The sequence below is a fragment of the Lagenorhynchus albirostris genome, chromosome 9 (assembly GCF_949774975.1).
Source record: "Lagenorhynchus albirostris chromosome 9, mLagAlb1.1, whole genome shotgun sequence".
NCBI classification, from domain to species: domain Eukaryota; kingdom Metazoa; phylum Chordata; class Mammalia; order Artiodactyla; family Delphinidae; genus Lagenorhynchus; species Lagenorhynchus albirostris.
In genome coordinates, this window is record NC_083103.1 from 8230739 (window position 1) to 8248201 (window position 17463).

The following is a 17463-nucleotide window of genomic DNA, read 5'->3' on the forward strand; positions in this document are numbered from 1 at the left end:
TGTGTGTGCTGGCTCTTTGTGTGCCTGGCAGGGTGGCTGGGTCTGGCTTTGAAAGTCTCTGCCCACCCCCCTCCCCCATCTCCGTCTGTGCCGCTCTACCCGCTTCCCGGTCTGTCACTCTGCCCGTGCTCGTCCTGGGGGAGGGGGATGCTGCTCCCAGCTGGGGTGACAGTGAACCCAGTAGGGAGGACACCCAGCTCCTCCCTCACCCTGCAGTCCAGATCTTTCCCTACACTTCCCACTCCCCATCCCGCAACCCCTTGTGCCACTGTTTTGGGGTGCGCGCTGCAGCAGTTAAAGGGAACCGAGGTGACCCCTGGGGACCCACAGATGCACCAGAAGCCAGGCTTTGGCCCGGTAGCTCTTGGAGGAATTCATTCCTCGCCTGTCCGGCCTCCCATCCGCTCTGGCCCCCAAGGGCGCATGAAGGGGGGGGTCCCCCCTGCGGAAGGGGGGCGGGGAGTTCCTTGGCAGGAAGGGAAATGGAAGGAAAAGCTGGGCTCCACCCGGGCGGGCGGGCAGGCGGCCTCAGGGCCCCCGGGGCAGGCGGCGGTAACCCGAGCCCACTGGTGTGTGGGGCTGGTGTGCGCCTGGGTGGGGCTGACCCCCGGCTACTCCTCGGGGGTAGGGGGTGGCCTCCCCCAGGGGCAAGTCTGGGAGCTCGGGGGGCCCGCAGAGGAAAGCGCTCTCCACCCGGGTCCTGACCCCACCCCCTGGAGGTCTAGCCCCGGCCCCCAGGCCCCGCCCCCCGGGCCCTCCCTTCCACCCCAGGGCCAGATGTTCAGCTGGCGGAGGCATCGGCTGGGGGAGGGGTGCTGAGGCCGCAGCCGGCACTACTTCCCTGCCAGCAGCTTCATTGTGTGCGCGAGGAGCGAGCGGCGGCGGAGAGCGGGCGAGCGAGCAGCAGCCCGAGCGCGCCGTGGAGAGCGAGCGCGCCGGGGAGGGTGCGAGGCGGTGCCCGCGGCTGCGCTCCCCCGCCTCCCGGCAACTCTGCCCCAGCACCGCGCGGCGTGCGCGCCGTCCCGCCGCCGCCGCCGCCAGCGCCGGGGCCCCGCCGGCTGCCGTCGCAGGCAGGGGTCTGGTCCGGGCAGGGGTCCCCTCCCGGGGACTGGGGCATCCTGGTGCAGCCGAGAGGCGCGGAGCCCGCCGGGGGCGGCAGTCGCGCCGCAGCGCCCGCTCGCTGAACTGCGTGGGCAGGCGGGCATTGGGGCTCCAGGGCGCTCCGAGGGCAGAGTGCCCAGACTTCTCCGGGGAGCCCCAATTCCGTGGAGCGTCCAGAGCGAGCGCGCCCCAGCCCCACCGGACCTTGCGCTCATCCCCCGCGTACCCCACTTCTACACAAACTTTTTTGACACCCTCACCCGGGGGGGTCGCGGAGGGCGCTGGGCTGCCCGCTGGGCTCCTGCCCCGCCGGACCCTAGCCACGCTTGACCTCCTGCCTCTCGTAGCCTCAGTGGCGACCTCTCCAGGCCGGGCCGGGCACGGCACCCCAGGCGAGCGCGGCAACGACCGCTGCTCTCCGAAGGCTCCCGCGCCCCCCGGGGCAGCTGGGCGGGGTAATGCCCTCGGTGATGGAGAAGCCGAGCGCGGGCTCCGGGATCCTGTCCCGCAGCCGGGCCAAGACGGCGCCCAACGGCGGACAACCCCACTCGGAGGATGACAGCAGCGAGGAGGAGCACTCGCACGGTGAGCCCGGAGGCCTAGGGTTAAAGGCGCACCGGCCCGGGGGGGGGCGCGGAGCAGGGCGTGGGGGAGAGTTGCCGACCACGGGGATATTATACGGATGGTTCCTGCCTTGCCTGTATTGGAGCCTGTGCCTTGCTTCTCCCCCGAGCCGGCACAGGGAATCTGGAGGCTGGGCCCCTAGCTGCCGAGGAGGCGGTCCTGCCTGCCCCCTCCCTGCCCTCAGTCCCCGAGGGACTCAGGCGTCCCTCCCTTTCACAGCTTGGGCTCCTCGTACCCTGCCACCTTGCAGGGGACTGAGGTCTGACTGGGGCAGGAGCTGGAAAGACACCTCCACACCGAGCTGTGGGGCTCCTGTGGTGGGGAGGAGCCTTGGATTCTCTGCAGGAGGGCTGTGGTCCAGGTCTAGGGGCAGCCCTCCAACCCCCCCAACTCACCCCCCCCCTGTCAGAACAAAGGGCTCTGCTGGGCCTGGGCTTGAAAACTGGCCCCTGTCCTCTCCCCCACCCCCCATGGCTATGGCTAGGCAGGTCTCTCCCTTTTCCAGTTCCTTCTGTGGCTGAGGGTAACTGAGGGGAAGATCAGGGAAAAGTGAGCCTCCTGGAAGATGGGGGCCCTGGGTGGTCAGGAAGGAGAACTCCAGGCCAGCCACCTCCCCCGCCACATCCTCCCGTCCTCCCTCCCTCCCTGGAGTCCTGACTGCCTCCCCCCACCCCCCACCGGCTCCACAGACAGCATGATCCGCGTTGGAACCAATTACCAGGCCGTAATTCCGGAGTGCAAGCCTGGTGAGTGGCAGGACAGGCTGTGAAGGGAGGGGACTGGAGGGCCCATGGCTTGGCCCTGAGCCCCACCTGGGGGAACCCTTGGCTGGCGCCCACTGTAAGGACAGGCGGGGGTGGGTGGCCGGCCCTGTGGCATGGTTAGTTTTCCTGCTCTGCCTTCCTGTCTGGGTCTCTGTCCCTCCTTCCCCTCTGGGCCTCACCTCGCGGGCCCCACTCCTCCGCTGCCCTCTGGCCGTGGGTCCAGGCCAGCGCCACCAGGCTGATGATGTCTTCCCTCCTTTGCTCCGTTGCCTTTCAGAGAGCCCTGCACGCTACAGTAACAAGGAGCTGAAGGGGATGTTGGTGTGGTCGCCCAACCACTGTGTGTCAGATGCCAAGCGTGAGTGGGGTGGGACCCTGGGCTCATGCATACCCTTGGGAGCTGGGGCCTGGGGTTCATGCCAGCTGGCAGCCAGCTCTTCTCAGAAGTGGGCTGGAGGCTGAGGTGTGTGGGTTCAGCCCCTGTCCTGGGGCTCAGGCTCAGGGGCCTAGCCCCTGGGGGCATACCCCTTTCCGGGCAGGCCTGGCTTAGGGGTTGTAACCCCTCCTCCAAGACCTGGCTCCTCCCGCCCCTGCAGTTGACAAGTACATTGCGATGGCCAAGGAGAAGCATGGTTACAACATCGAGCAGGTGAGCCTTGGCCCCGCAGGGATTTGGGGTGGAGACGGGACAGTGCTGCGGGCAGCTGAGCCTGAGTTGTCCCCTCTCCTGGGCCAGGCACTGGGCATGCTCCTGTGGCACAAGCATGACGTAGAGAAGTCACTGGCTGACCTGGCCAACTTCACCCCGTTCCCGGACGAGTGGACGGTAGAGGACAAGGTGCTGTTTGAACAGGCCTTCGGCTTCCATGGCAAATGTTTCCAGCGGATCCAGCAGATGGTAAAGCCCTCCACCCCCGCCAGTGCTCCTTGGCCCCTTCTTTCTGTTAAGCCTAACCAAGGCCCAGAGTCTTAGGTGGGCCCCAGCCTCTGGCGTTGCCCCTCCAGCTGCCTGACAAGCTGATACCCAGCCTGGTGAAGTATTACTACTCTTGGAAGAAGACCCGCAGCCGGACCAGTGTGATGGACAGACAGGCTCGGCGGCTGGGGGGCCGAAAGGACAAAGAAGACAGGTGGGGGGCTCGGGGAGGCTCTGGGTGGGGGTAAACTGAGCTCCTGGGGGCCCTGGCCCCTGCCTTACCCGGCCTTGGCCCCCGTGTAAGCAGTGATGAGCTTGAAGAGGGACGAGGAGCCGTGAGTGAGGGGGAGCCGGACGCTGGAGACCCCAAGAGAGAGGTGAGGTCCCAGAGCTCCTCTGGCCCTGCCCGCCTGCCCGCCCTCTCCCTGGGCTCTGCACCACCCACCTCCTCTCCTTTCCCTGGCAGCCTCTGCCCTCTCGGCCCCTGAATGCCCGCCCAGGTCCAGGAAAGAAGGAGGCCCAGGGGTCTCAGTACCGCCACCATCCGCTGCGAACTCGGCGGCGCCCTCCCAAGGGCATGTACCTGAGCCCCGAGGGCCTCACTGCCGTGTCAGGGAGCCCGGACCTTGCCAACCTCACACTTCGAGGCCTCGACTCCCAGCTCATCTCCCTCAAGCGCCAGGTGGGGGGCCCGAGGAAAGAAGGGGCCAGGCAAAGGGGACAGTCGGCAGCTGGGAACTATGATTGGGGGCAGCTGGAGGCGTAAGGGAGGTCGTGTGGATGCCAAGCCTGCCTCTGCCCCATCTTCTGGGCTTCTGGGTAACTTAGTGTTCTTTTCTGGACATTGAAAAAAACAAACAAACCAACCTGGTCTTTGAAAAGGGGCAAACCCCAGTGTCTCCTCTACTGAATGGTTGTGAGGGAGAGATGAGGTAGATGGTGGGTGGCAAAGAGCTTTGCTGGGCAGTGGGGCCTTGGCGAGGGTTGGTGTTGACGGCCTCCCTGGCTTGGAACTTGATGTCCCTTCCTTGCCTTGCCTTCCCAGGTGCAAAGCATGAAACAGACCAACAGCAGCCTCCGCCAGGCCCTGGAGGGGGGCATCGACCCGCTCCGCCCCCCCGAGGTAAGGCTGCGCTTCAAGTCCGGGTGCAGGAGGGGGCAGAAAGGGGAGTTTCTCTTGGGTAGCAGGGCCTCTGTTCCCATATGTTTGAGTCTCAAGGACATATTCCTTGCGCCCCAGGCCAACACCAAGTTCAACTCCCGCTGGACCACGGATGAGCAGCTTTTGGCAGTACAAGGTGGGTGAGACTCGGAGAATAGAGGGCCCCAGGAGCCTCTCCTGCCCTCCGAGGAGCTGGGGCAGAGGGGGAGGATCAGGGAAGTAACTAGTTCTAAGGGGGTATTCACACCTGCTGCCCTTTTGACCCTTGCAGCCATCCGTAGGTATGGCAAAGACTTTGGGGCTATTGCAGAGGTGATTGGGAACAAGACTCTGACCCAGGTGAAGACCTTCTTTGTGAGCTACCGGCGCCGCTTCAATCTGGAGGAGGTGCTGCAGGAATGGGAGGCCGAGCAGGATGGGGCCCCTGGAGCCCCCCCGGTCCCCATGGAGGAGGCTAGGAGAGGGGCTCCCTTGCCAGCCCCGGCCCTAGAGGAAGACGATGAGGTGAGAAGGGGAGAGAGAGCGAAACGCTTCAGAGAACAGAGGAGAGGAACCGCCTCCGTCCTTAGCCTGGGCTGAGGGTGTGCTTGAGCCTGGTTTCTCACTCTTCTCTTGCCCCTCTCAGGTCCAGATTACATCTGTGTCGACATCAGGACCCCGATCGGGGCCCCCTGCGCCGCCCCCTCCTCCGCCTCCCACCTCGCTGTCCCAGCCGCCGCCACTGCTGAGGCCACCTTTGCCCACGGCTCCCACCCTGCTCCGCCAGCCACCCCCACTCCAGCAGGGCCGCTTCCTCCAGCCCCGGCTGGCCCCCAACCAGCCCCCACCACCTCTTATCCGCCCTGCCCTGGCTGCCTCCCGCCACGGTGCCCGCCCCGGCCCTCAGCCCGCACCCACCCTGGCTGGAGCCCCCCTGGAGCCTCCAGCACCCTCGCTCTGAGCCCCGAGGCCCTCCGCCAACCAGAGGCTCCAGAACCCCTTTGCCGGACGTCCTCGGGGACCTCCAGCTTCACTGAGGACAGAAGAGCCCAGAGCTCTCGCCAGGTCTTTCGAAGACCCAGCGCTGCCGACAGGGGCACAGCCTGGACCCCCGCGGGTTCTGCACGTCTTTCTGGCAGCCAGCCTGTCTCCACCCCCACCCCAGCCAGGGTCTGGGGCCTTCTGAGGCTGGCCCGAGGGTACTTTTCCTGGCTGGGACTGGAACGGCTGCCTCCTAGTCTGCCAGGGCCTGGCCTAGGGGTCCTGCCCTTCGTGTGTAGGGGGTAGTGACCATAGCCTGGGGGGGGGGGCGGAGAGGACAGTTTAGTGTGTTGGCTGTTCTTCCTCTTCCCCTTCTTTTAGCAATAAGTCTGGGGTGAGGTGGGGAGGGAGCTGGAGGGGGGAAGTGGGCAGAAAGGTTCCTTGGGGCCTGACAGCAGCAGAGGCTGAAGAGGTAGCTCTCCAGTCTTCAGGAGGTCGGGTGGAAAGTGCCGAGGAGCCCTGAGGGTGCCCACTGTGCCCACCGCCCAGAAGTTTAGAGAAAGGAGGGTTGGGAACATATGCAGACATGGGTTTATTTTTCAATGTTTTTAAAAAATAAATAAAACCTTCAAGCTCACTGAATCCTCTTTCCCTTTTGGTTTAAGGGTCTTGGGCTTTGCTTCCTGTCTGTGCCATGAGGGTGGGGAGGGATCCCGCCCAGCACCGGCCTTTCCCCAGGCCCCAGACAGGAATCAGTTCTCCCCTGCGAGGCAGGCAGGCTGGGCCACATCTTGCCCAGGGGGACTGGGTCCCTGCCCGGTAGGAAGAAACAGGAGGAGGCAGCTCAGATTCCAAACATTCTCTTTATTACGTGTTTGATCCAGAGGAGAAACTAAGTGCAGGAAGGGGGGCTGGGTGGGGAGGGGCCACCTTGCCTGGGAGGCCCCCCCCAGCCCCTGGCCACCACCCCCTTTGGGAGCCAAGCCTTGCCCTCCCAGCCCCTCGGAGCACCCGGGCTGTTCCATAGGGCAGGAGGGGGGAGGGAAGAAGGGAGGGGGAGCCCTTGGTGGGAGCCGGAGCCCGCATTCAGGGCTTGGGGCAGGAGGGCTGAGGTTGGCGAGGCCCCTTCCTGGGAACCAAGGGCTCGACTTGCCACGGAGCCAGGCCTGGGAGTGGGGTGATGAGTAGGAGTGGAGTCATCATAAATCAAAAAAAAAAATAAAATAAAATAATAAAATAAAAAATAAAACCCATCACAAAAAATGTACAACTCAGGTGAGGGTAGAGGCAGCCTCTGTTCAGGACCCCCTCCCCCAATTTCTCAAGAACAGAAACAGCAGAGAAATAAATTAAGGGATGCAGCGGCTGCCACCAGCCAAGCGCCCATAACCAGCCACTCCCACGCTGGCTGAAGAGGTTAGCAAGCTGGGAGTCACTTGGCCTATCTGTCCCCCCCACCCTGTGGAGGGCAGAGGCTCCCGGCCCTGCTGCCCTGTCCAGCCTCCCGCCAGGCGGCCGGCCACGGGGGCCCCCGGGCAGTGTCTCCTGAGAGGAGGGGCGACAGTGTGAGGAAGAAAAGGCAAGGCCGAGAGATGAGTGGTGAGGGAAGTCACTGCTATGGAACTAGCTGGTGCCCAGATTAATGCCAATGAAGGGGAGCAGTGGGGAGAGGGACGGCGAGGGGGGCTGTGCTTTCAGACAAAGGCTCTCCCAGAACGGAGAATGCCCAGCGTCCCTGTTGCGGAGACTAGCAGCCCAGGCGGCCCCCTGGGGGCCGAGGAGCCCATCTGCCCTGCGGTCCCCTCCCCTCTCCCAGCCCTGGGGTCAGCCCCGCCTTCTACCCAGGAGGGGGTGGGAGAAGATGGCACAGACTTTTTGAGGAGGGGAACAAAAGTCCCCACAGCAGCTTGTGGAAGGAAATGCCCAGCCTCTGGGGAAGGAGGGGCAGAGGATACAGTGTGGAGGGAGGCCGAGCCCCGCGCCTAGCCTGCCAGCCCCAGAGCAGCCGCCAGTCCCACCGCTTCAGGGCTGTGCGGCACCCCTGCCCCCAGCCCCCAGCCGCCCAGGCCTCCAGCCCAGGGGCCTGAGGTCAGGGGAAGGCCACCTCTGGTGGTTTGCTTGGAGGGGAAGGAGAGGAGAGGGGAGAAGCCCAAAGTGGGCCTGGCGGAGGGCCTGACAGGGAACTCCACCACTCTTGCCTGAGAGTGTTCCAGCCCTGAGCCACCCTCCCGGGAAACCCCACAGATCCAGTCTCGACTGTCCCAATGGGGCAGGGAGGAAAGGTGGCCGCTGGGATTTTTTTTTCTTTTTTCTTTTTGGTAATAAAAAATTTCTTGGTTTAGGCGAAATACTCTGTGCAACCGCAGTACCGAGGGGGAGCCCTGCCCCCCACCCCTCCCTCCCCTTCCTTTGCCTCCTGTGGGAGAGAGGGGGGAAGGGGGACTATCTGGGCAGGGGTAAATGTGGGGGGGAGAGAACCATCTCCCAACCCCCACAAACATGGAAGAAGAAACTGAGAAGGGCGGGGAGGGGAGACACACCAATCCGTCTCTGCAGTCCCGCCCGGGCAGGCGGAGCGCCGGCCCCAGCAGCTAAGTCCGGCTGGCCGCCCCCGCCGCCCCCACTCCCGGCAGCCTGTTAAAGCTTCAGCTCGTTGGCTATTTTGGAGGCAATGTTTTTGAAGGCCATGGAGGTGCCCGATATCCGCTTAAACCGAACACCGTTGAGAGACAGCCGCGGCAATTTGCACACCTCCATCTCCCACTGCACGAAGTTCTCGTGGCCCGGCGTGCCGTGCATGCACAGCAGCATGTACTTCTCGTGCAGCTCGCTCTGGCAGCTGTTCGCGTCCAGCACCTTGCGGATCTCACGCATCATCTCGTTGGGCTCCATGGAGCTCGTGGTCTTCATGCTCCACGTGAAGCGTAGCGAGCGGGGCTTGGCCTCCCGAAACTCCTCCTTTTCCTTGTCACTGCCGCCGCTGCCCACCACGTGAGGTCTGCGGAGAGGGCAGAGGCGGGCGTCAGGCGCCCCAGCCACAGGACAGCCCCCCTGGCAGATGGACCCCGAGACCAGAGAGGAGAGCGGGAGGGTGCCCGGGAGGCGGCAGTGCTGGAAGAGGGAGCGTTAGACCTGGCCCAGGGAGCAGAGGAGTGGGCGGTCTCATCTCTCAGGGCAGAGAAGGCGAGAAGCCAGCCCCTGGCAGGGGGTGACAAGGTGACAGCGCCATGCTTTCCTGGGAAGAGGGCAGGGTCAGGGAAGAAAGGGGAGCACGCGCTCAGTAGCCCTGAGCAGTTCACAGACTGGACAGAAAGAAGTGACTGGAGCTTGTCGAGGGGTAGGAATCTAGAGTCCCAACCGCCTGGCCCAGGCAGGGCTCTTGCTTCCAGAACACATCAGACCTGAGGAGAAGGGCCCACACCCACCGCAGCGGGGCTGTGGGGGTCCTCTGAGGAAAGGGAGGCCCCAAGAGGGGGAGGACAGGGCGCAAGCATGGGAGGAAGAGCCGGGTGGCAGAAGGAAGAGGAGTGGGAGGCTCGTGGCAGGGCCGGCGGCCCGGGCAGGGCGGGCGCTGGCTCTGGCCCCCTCTCACCTGAGCGTCTCCACTCGGTCTTTGCTTTCAGGTTCATTCAGGTTCCTCAAAAAACAGAGCGAGGGAGAGTTTAGTGCTGGGACCTCTGTGAGGGCGGGTCTGGGGGAGGTGCCGCCGGTGGGCGGGCGGGCGGGACCCAAGCCCAGAGGCCACTCGCCCACCACCTAGCAGGCCAACATGGCAGCTCAACTGTCCCTCTCCAACAGGGAGCCCAGCACGCGGGGCCTGCCCCTCCCCACACTCTCAAAGACGGGTGCCGGGAGGAGCCAGGGGAGGAGGAGGGTGTGGACGTGCGGGCACACGCATGGCGCACACAGCCCACAGCCAGGGCTCGCGCGCAGGGCGGCTTCTGCACTAGCACCCCCTGAGTGGGTCTCAGAACTGTAGTCCTCTTGGAGGGAAGGGCGGGGGAGGGGGGATAAATAGAGGTCTCTCAGGAGGCTCAAACGGCCAAGGGCCGGACCTGCTTTGAGTACGCCTGGGGCTCAGTGCCTGGGACTGGGTGGGGAGGAGATGGGCCCTGAGGCCGGCTGTAGACAAGCCCACCTCCCCCATTCTTTTATAACTCCCCTGCCTGCCAGGCCATCTGCTGATACAGAAGGGAGGACAGAGGGCAGAGCAGGGCAGACACCTTGGGAGGGTGGGTGGGGAAGAGGTCTGGCCCCGCTGAGCGGCTTCTCCAGCTCCTGGCTGGAAGATGGGTGCCTGGAGCTGGGAAATTGGGGAGTGCAGAGGAGGGCAAGGATGTAAGGAGGAGTGAGAGAGAGCAGCGGCAGCACATGTAAAAGGAACACAAAGACACAACAGACACACGAATGCAAACAAGTGCACTGCAAGCAGGGAGCCTGGGCCGTGCAGGGGAAGGAGCCTGGCTGCTCTCTCCGGCCCCACCTGGCTCCTGCCTGTGGGTGGAGGTACCCTGCAGGGCAGGCCCCCACTGGGGCCCCATGAGTCAACAGCCAGCCATGCAGTGAAGAGCTGGGTGGCGAGCAGCGGGTGGAAGGGGGAAAGCCTGAACACCCTGTCTTGGCCGTCGTTCTGTCAGCTGGGGCACCAAAGGGGGGCTGACGGCCTTGGGGAACCAGGGCTCCCAACCTGGCCCTTGGTCCTCAGCTTGGTATTTGGCCCACCCAGGCCACCAGAGAGGACGAAGACAGGGCCAGGAGTGGCACAGCCAGGAGCTGGCCCAGGAAGGGAGACGCCTGAGGGAGGGGGGATCTCCCACTGTTCGGCCAGGGCTTAGGGGTAGACGGCCCCTGCCCTAGAATGTCCCAGCTTCTGGCTCTTCGGAAGTCACAGGCCATAACTGGAGAACACAGCCCAGAGAGGACGCAGCCTGATTCATCCAGAAACGTCTGGAGGTAGGAGGTATGCTGGGGTGGGGGTGGGGTCGGCCTAGTTCTGCAGGAGCTGCCAGAAGGGGGTGCTGTGCCCCGCTCGTGAGGCAAAGGCTCCTTCGGCCTGGAGGCGTCAGGCTGAAGTCTTGAGACCCCAGTGTCCCTGTAGTACCTCCAAAGTCCTGCCATCCCAGAGGACAGGGGCAAGAGGCCACACAGCCCTGAAGTTCAGGGCACCAGGGAAGGGGAAGCCCAGGAGACCCAGAATGAGATACCATCCCAGATGCACTTTCAACCCCGGTGGAGCTTCCTCAGAGCGCATGCACAGACACGAGAAAGGGCTGGAAAAGGAACCCAATGCGCTTGTGACCAAAACCCAGGGTAGGGGATTGGGGGGAAGGAGACAATCTTAAAGGGAGAATTCCCTGAGAAGGTCCCCCTTGCTTGGGGACAGGCCCATCGTTTTCAGAGTCATTTGCCCTGAGTGGGCAAATGTGGCCTTGTGGGCCGCCCAGGCAGAGGCCGTCTTCATCCCTTTAAGATGGCAGAGAGAGGACTCCACAGACATGGTTTAGCAGATGCAGGAGGGAGCAAGAGCCAGAAAAGGGGAGTTAGTGATGGAGGCAGGACACAGGACACAGACGCACACACAGCGGGCTCAACGCCTACCTTCTGGCAAACCTGAAAGACAGATTTCTAAAAAAACAAACAAAAAAAGACAAAATAAAAAAAGAAATAAAAAAAAAAAACCAACAAGACGGTATGTGGATAAGCAGGTGGGGAGTGGGCTTTACAGGTTCAAGGGTTACCCCACTTGTGGAAGAGCCGCTCAGCGAGACTAGAGTCCCAGACATCCCCATCTGCTCACGCCCCACCCTGCAGCCCTACACCCTCATTCCGGGGCTGGAAAGGGGCATGGCTTGGCTACTCTAGCTGAGTGGAATGAAGTGCAGGAGGAAGGGCAGGCAAACCTGTTCTCTCCAAGGCTCCTGCTGCTTCCTGAGCTACACTAAGATGGTTGAGGAAGTGGTGGGATGGAGACAGGGAGCAGCCCAAGAGGCCACATTACTGGATGCACCTCAAGAATCAACGCTGTCCTTTTGGGTCATCAGGGGCCAGGCGTGAGAAACCTCACGAAGAGAACCTTCACCCTGGTTCCCACGTAGGAAAGCGTCAGAGTGCCTCAGGCTGCAAGGGAGCCATCCTAGGCCCCCACCAGCTATTTCATTTATGGCCTTCATCCTGGCAACCCCCAGCCCCCCAGCAGAGGAACGTGGCAGAGGGGAGTGGCTGCAGCCAGATAAAACCGACTGGGTGGGGAGAAAGGAGGTCAAAGGGGGCAAGACAAGAGACCAGGAGAAACTCTCCTTGCCGGCCCAGCCTGGCTCAGGCCTCATGACTTTGCAGCTGCGTCACCAAATATAAGTTTCCATGGGAACCCAGGAGAGACGAGGGGGGCTTTTATTTTAGCATCTGAGTTCACACTCTCCTAGAGAGGAGGCGGCATCGGCCATCTGCTCGGGCCAGAGAACAAGGAGTTGGGGAGGCCTGAGAGGGACGGATGGGTCTGGGCATCTCAGGTGCCAACAAAGACTCAATTTCTTAGGCTTCCTGAGGTTTCTAACCCTGGGACCTGATCCCAGCTCTAACCCCTGGTGTCCTCATCCCCACCCCCAGGCAAGGTGGAAGGCCTGGCCTCAGCCTCTCTGCCGCCCTAGGCCCCCTACTCACCTGCGTACAAACTTGGAAGTGAATTTGCTGAAGATGCTCCCCGAGGCCCCCCGCCGGCCCTGGCTGTTGCCAGAGGGAGAGGCTGGGGTCACACCGTAGGGCAAATTCTGCTGGTCCCGCACCTGCCGGAGCTGCCCAGCGTGGAAGGTGCTTCGACTGGAAACACCCCGGGGAAAATTAGTTCGGTCTGGGGCTCCACCGCTGCTGCTGATGTTGTGGGCGGAGGGGGAGGCGACAGGGACACGCTGGGGGGCTGTGCTGTGAGAAAAGAGGTGGGGGGTGGGGAAATGCATCAGGGCATGAGAACGCCATCAGCACCGAGCATCTGGAGCTCCCTGGCGTGGGAAAGGGAAGGGGGACGCTAGGGCAGAGGCAGCCATCACAGAGGACACAGAAGGAAGGGGTGTGACCACTGAGGACACCAGTAAGGAAGATGTTTGGGTGGAGGGGGAAGGAGATGGTTTGGGGGAGGGAGGGGAGGCAGGGAAGGATATGTGTGTGGAGAGCAGTACAGGATGGAGAGAAGAGGCTCCTTGGGAGCTAGGCAGTCTGGAACCTCAAGGGGACAATGTTGACCAACCCTCAAGGATTGAGTCCCTGTGATGCTGACTGTCCCCGGGGTCCTAAGGAAGTCCAGGAAGGCTCAGAACAAAAAGGCTTCCTTCTGGAGCCTCGGGACGGCTTCTTGCATATCTGTTCTGAGAGGGAGAACTGGAGGAAAAGAGGGGCATTAAGCTATTTTTTGTGTCCTCTACTTCCTGGCTGCAGGGGACAGCCATCTCTTGTGGCTAAGATGCCAAAAACAGAGCAGGACCCCCAGGTGGGAAGAAATTGTGGGGGGCGGGGGGTGGGGGTGGGCTGAGGGCAGCAGGTGTATCAGCTGCCCCAGCACACTTGCCTGGGCCGCGGCACCTCACAGTTACTGTCCGTGGGGGGCAGCCCAGTGGCCTTGTTGGGGTGCACGGAGGCCGACATGGATTTCTGGTGCTGGCGGGGCCGGGCCGCAGAGACCGCGGCGGAAGCAGAAGCCGTGGAGGCCCGGGACCCTGGCATGGTTAGGCTAGGAGACAAAAGCAGTGGAGAGGCCTGGGTTAGGGGTGGGTGGGGGCAGGAGGCTCCGGTTAGGAAGCACAGGCAGGGCGGGAAGGGCCAGAGCTGGGGAGCCTCGGCAGGATGCAGGTCAGGCCCAGGAGCAGCAACGGGGCACCAGTCAGAGCCGAGGGAGGCAGGGTAAGTAAGGAGTAAGGAAGGCGAGGCAGGCCAGAGCCTAGGGAAGGAAACCCAGAGTGCAGGGAAGCCAACAGGAGGCAACTGCCTCCGGGCTGCACTGGTCTCCTAGAAATTCTAAGAACAAGGATGTGTTGTCGCCAGAAAGAGCAGCGTGTTGCTAAGGGGAATTTTCATTAAGCTCAGAAGACAAGGAGCCAGGAACTCAACATGACGGTCAAGGTTAGGGGGGCTCTGCTCTCATGGGCACAGCTAGAGTCACCCTCAATGTGTGCACGCTTCAGGTGGGCATCTCTCGGTCCTGCCCTGAGCTGGGGCCCCTCAGGCACTGGCGCCCAGAAGAGTGCAGTTGCCACGCCCTGGCTGCAGTCAAGAAGCAAGAAGGCAGCTGAGATGACCATGGAGTCACACTCGGTCCACCGTAAGGAGCGGTCACAGGAGCACAGGGGAGAGGAGGAGGGGGTGGGGAGAGCAGGGAGGAGGTGCTGGCGTGTGGAAGGCTGGACTGGACAGAGCCAGGATGGGACTCCAGGGGGCAGGACAGGAAGACGGTGCTGCTGACAGACGTCACCGCTGGGAGAGGTGGCTCCCGGGAAATACGGCAGGCAGGGCCCAGGCCTGCTCACCTGTCTTTGCCGTTCTGGATGGAGGCCTGGCCAAGGCTGGCCCTCTCCAAAAGTGGGGAATTCCTGCTTCGATTTGTGCTGGTGGAGAGGACGCTGTTCTGTGGGGAATAAAGGGCAGAGTGGTATCACAGAAAACCAAAGTGTTCTACTGGCAGGTTCACAAAACCTGCTCCCCCTCCCCCTTCCACCACGAGCAGTCGGGCTGGGAAAAGAACGGATTTTGCTTTTACCCTGTGGGGCAGGGTTTTCTACAGTAAGCTGAAGTGGCCCCGGGGCGGAAGGTCAGGTAGGCAGCCAAAGGGAGCTGGGTCTGCATTAAGGAAAGAGCTGCCTGGAGAGGGCAGCCCCCACAGCAGGAGCCGGGAGGATGGGGAGGAGAGGTGGGGCTGGCCAGGAGGAGGGAGGGGGTGGGCGTGGCTCACCGTGGAGGGGGTGGGGGTGGTCTTCTTCCTCTCCAGCCCAGGCAGGGGGCTGGCGGGCACTTTGGCTGTGCTGCTGGCCTTCCGCCCTGGCTCCCGGTCCTCCTCAGGCCGCTTGTTTTCTGCGTTGTTACTCTGAGTCTTCTTAGAGTAGGAATTAGAAGTGGGAATGGCAGGACCAGCTGCTGGGCCAGAGGACAGTGGGAATGGGTAAGGGCAAGTTGGAGGGAAGTTAAGTGACTTGCCCAAGGACATGCTACTAATAAGGGCTGAACAGGGATGGAAACTCAGCTGTGTCATCCAAAGCCCCAAGAACCCATCAGGAGAGGGGTGAGTCCCCCACCTGCAGCTCCCAGAAGTACTCACCCTGGTCGCTAAAGCGCCGCTGCTTGGGGTTGGCTGAGACGCTGCGCTGTACCTTGTGGGAGGGGGAAGGGGCACTGCTATTGGTCAGATCAGCTGAAGGCCGGGGTTTCAAGGTGATGGTGTCGCCCTCCAGCTGCAAGAACACAAAAGGGAGGGCAAAAGTCATGAACAGTTGCCTAGGGATGACCGCACTTACACATTCCTGCCTGACACAAATCCACCCCAGGCTCCCACGAGACATACCCCCTGCAAGACCAACGTGCATCTAAATAAACACTCACGGAGACAAGTCCCAACACAGACCCTGAAAAACACAAAGACACACCAACCTCCCCAAAAAGAACCCCGCCCTCAGAGTGGGATACACACACCACACACATAAGAGTGCACATTCAGACTCAGAGACACCCCCCAACACCTCCTGAGCAGGCTAAGTCAAGAATCAAGAAAGGGCGTCCAGCACCACCAGGAGGAGCGCAGGACGGGGAGGCCACGAGTGGATGTGGGGACACACAGATGGTGAACAAGGCCCTACTCCCACAGAGACCCAGGGATTCAGGCGCAGACATGGGTACCCATACGAGCAGAACAATAATCACGAAGCCTCCAGATGCACAGACAGGAGGATGGACGTACATGCACACAGATACATATACCCAGACACAAGCTCTAGGCAGAAGCAACACACAGGCTCAAGATTCCTGTAAGACAGACACAGAGCACCCAGGAACCCAGACTTCCAGATACAGAGAGACACAAACATATCGAAACAGTCAGAGACTTCTAGAGCCAACACAGAACTGACCCAGCCAGAATGACCTAGACCCAGTCTAACCAACACAGAATGAGCCAGATCTACTCACCCGTATGGAAACCCAGACCCAGGCCCAGACCCCACCAGCTTCCCTACTGAACTACTGATGGAAATTAGTGAAAGCAAAAGCCAGGGGACCTTAGCACCACCAGAGATGAGGCTTAAAATTAGTCAGTAGAGAGCACACCTACTCAGAGATGAGCTTCTGCCCTCAATAGCTGCTAGAAGCATGGGGATACTACCGACAGAGAGGCTGGCTAGACGGGGAACGGAGCAGGGGGCACACACCTCGGAGCTCTTGTAGCCCAGGAGCAGATAGGTGGCCATCACCTCGTTGTACCTCTGGCCCACCAGCGAGTCCTGGATCTCTTCCCGTGTGTAACCCATGGACACCATCAACTCTGCGTGGGGGGACATACAGTTAAGGCTGGTCCTGAGTCCTAGGCAGGCTCAACCTCACGGCCCAGCACAGCCTCACCTGTCCGCCTGGGGTCCTTGTAGTCAGGGAGTGGCTCCACATAAGGCTTCAATTCATCATCTTCGTGACCCACATTCATCCATCGATCTTTCATGATTTGCTGGGGAGTAAAGGGAAGGGGGAGGGCAGAGAGGGAGACTCAGCTTGGAGGTTTCCTCGGGAACCCAGGACCTCCTACCAGCTGGGCTCAGGCTGCTCACCTCTAAAGTGCCTCTCTTGCTGGGATTGAGAATGAGAAATTTCTTAAGCAGGTTTTCACAGTCTGTGGACATGTAGAACGGAATACGGTATTTCCCCCTCAGTACCCGCTCCCGCAGCTCCTGTAGGAGGGAAATTTAAATCACCCAAGGCCAAGGGAAGGAACCTAATATCCAGGCTCCTAACAGCTTAAGACTGGCCAGGCAGATATAAATGAAATATGGTTAAGAGGCAGAGAGCCTGGGACAAGGCACCTCACTCGAGAGGCGGTGATGTCAAATACCCCACGCCCTCTGGCTTGATCAGCCCGAGGCTTGCTATTCTGAGGACCTTGGAGGGGTGAACGGACATACAATTTATCCCAGCCCTCAAGAGAGGAACTGAGGTTATTTTGCTGGGTGCAGAGGGCTTTTAATAGCTGCTACCTTTTGCAAGCCCTTCTTTGAAGCTCTGGCTCAGGAAAAATGTAGAAAAGCAGCAAAGGTGAGAGGTCAGGGATAAAACCAGAGGCCAAGAGAAGAAATGAGAGTACACATGATCTAAGCCTGCACTTCACTCCACCTTGAGGTTCTGTCCATCAAAAGGCAGGGATCCGCTGACCAGTGTATATAGAATAACTCCCAGGCTCCACACATCCACCTCGGGTCCGTCGTATTTTTTGCCCTGGAAGAGCTCTGGGGCAGCATAAGGGGGACTGCCGCAGAAGGTATCCAGCTTGTTCCCAAAGGTGAATTCGTTGCTGAAGCCAAAGTCTGCAATCTTGATGTTCATATCAGCATCCAAGAGCAGGTTTTCTGCCTGGGAGGTAAGAAGGAAAACGTCAGGGAACCAAGTGGACCACACTAAGGCACCGGACAGGAAGGAGCTGAGCGCAATGGAAGAACAAACAGGAAGTCATCTTCAATGTTAGAACTTCTCCCACCAACTCCAGGGCAGGCCTCCAATCAGTGTGCAGAGGCTGGGCTGGGCTGGAGGAGGGCAGCGCAGGCCGCTCCTCACACAGGCAGCCACGTGAGAGCTGGGATCTGAAGGCTCAGAGACGCGGTGAGCTGTGCAAAGCTTCCCTGTCAGGCCTGGGTTAATCATGGTCACATCTGCGAGGACGTAGGGGCCAGGAAGACTCATAGGTAGTCTCACGTGCTAACAGC

At 61.4% G+C, this 17463-nt stretch overlaps 2 protein-coding genes across 17 annotated transcripts in view; one reads left to right on the plus strand and one right to left on the minus strand.

Annotated features, from left to right (window-relative positions):
- The first annotated feature begins 1114 nt into the window (after positions 1-1114).
- On the plus strand, positions 1115-5884 carry RCOR2 (REST corepressor 2). 2 transcript variants are annotated; one of them, XM_060157634.1, is made up of 12 exons: positions 1115-1686; positions 2415-2471; positions 2767-2847; positions 3086-3138; positions 3226-3387; positions 3495-3619; positions 3713-3782; positions 3872-4087; positions 4451-4528; positions 4646-4703; positions 4839-5071; positions 5193-5884. In XM_060157634.1, the coding sequence occupies exons 1-12, from the start codon at positions 1560-1562 to the stop codon at positions 5505-5507; spliced, it is 1575 nt and encodes a 524-aa protein (XP_060013617.1). In that variant the 5' UTR covers positions 1115-1559; the 3' UTR covers positions 5508-5884. The 2 variants fall into 2 exon arrangements, with proteins under 2 accessions (XP_060013617.1, XP_060013618.1); XM_060157635.1 differs by lacking the exon at positions 4839-5071.
- A 487-nt stretch (positions 5885-6371) lies between these two features.
- Positions 6372-17463, minus strand: part of MARK2 (microtubule affinity regulating kinase 2) — a 58011-nt gene continuing 46919 nt past the window's right edge. For 7 of the 15 annotated variants that reach the window (XM_060158847.1, XM_060158854.1, XM_060158855.1 and 4 more), the window contains 12 exons: positions 16877-17113; positions 16318-16437; positions 16118-16217; positions 15928-16040; positions 14826-14958; positions 14463-14644; positions 14041-14138; positions 13086-13247; positions 12188-12445; positions 11126-11152; positions 9120-9164; positions 6372-8525 (listed from right to left, as the gene is read on the minus strand). In XM_060158847.1, coding sequence (XP_060014830.1) covers positions 8165-8525; positions 9120-9164; positions 11126-11152; positions 12188-12445; positions 13086-13247; positions 14041-14138; positions 14463-14644; positions 14826-14958; positions 15928-16040; positions 16118-16217; positions 16318-16437; positions 16877-17113 — 1836 coding nt within the window. In that variant the 3' untranslated portion in view covers positions 6372-8164. The remainder of the gene's footprint in view (positions 8526-9119; positions 9165-11125; positions 11153-12187; positions 12446-13085; positions 13248-14040; positions 14139-14462; positions 14645-14825; positions 14959-15927; positions 16041-16117; positions 16218-16317; positions 16438-16876; positions 17114-17463) is intronic. The other 8 variants (XM_060158848.1, XM_060158856.1, XM_060158857.1 and 5 more) reach the window with 8 other exon arrangements.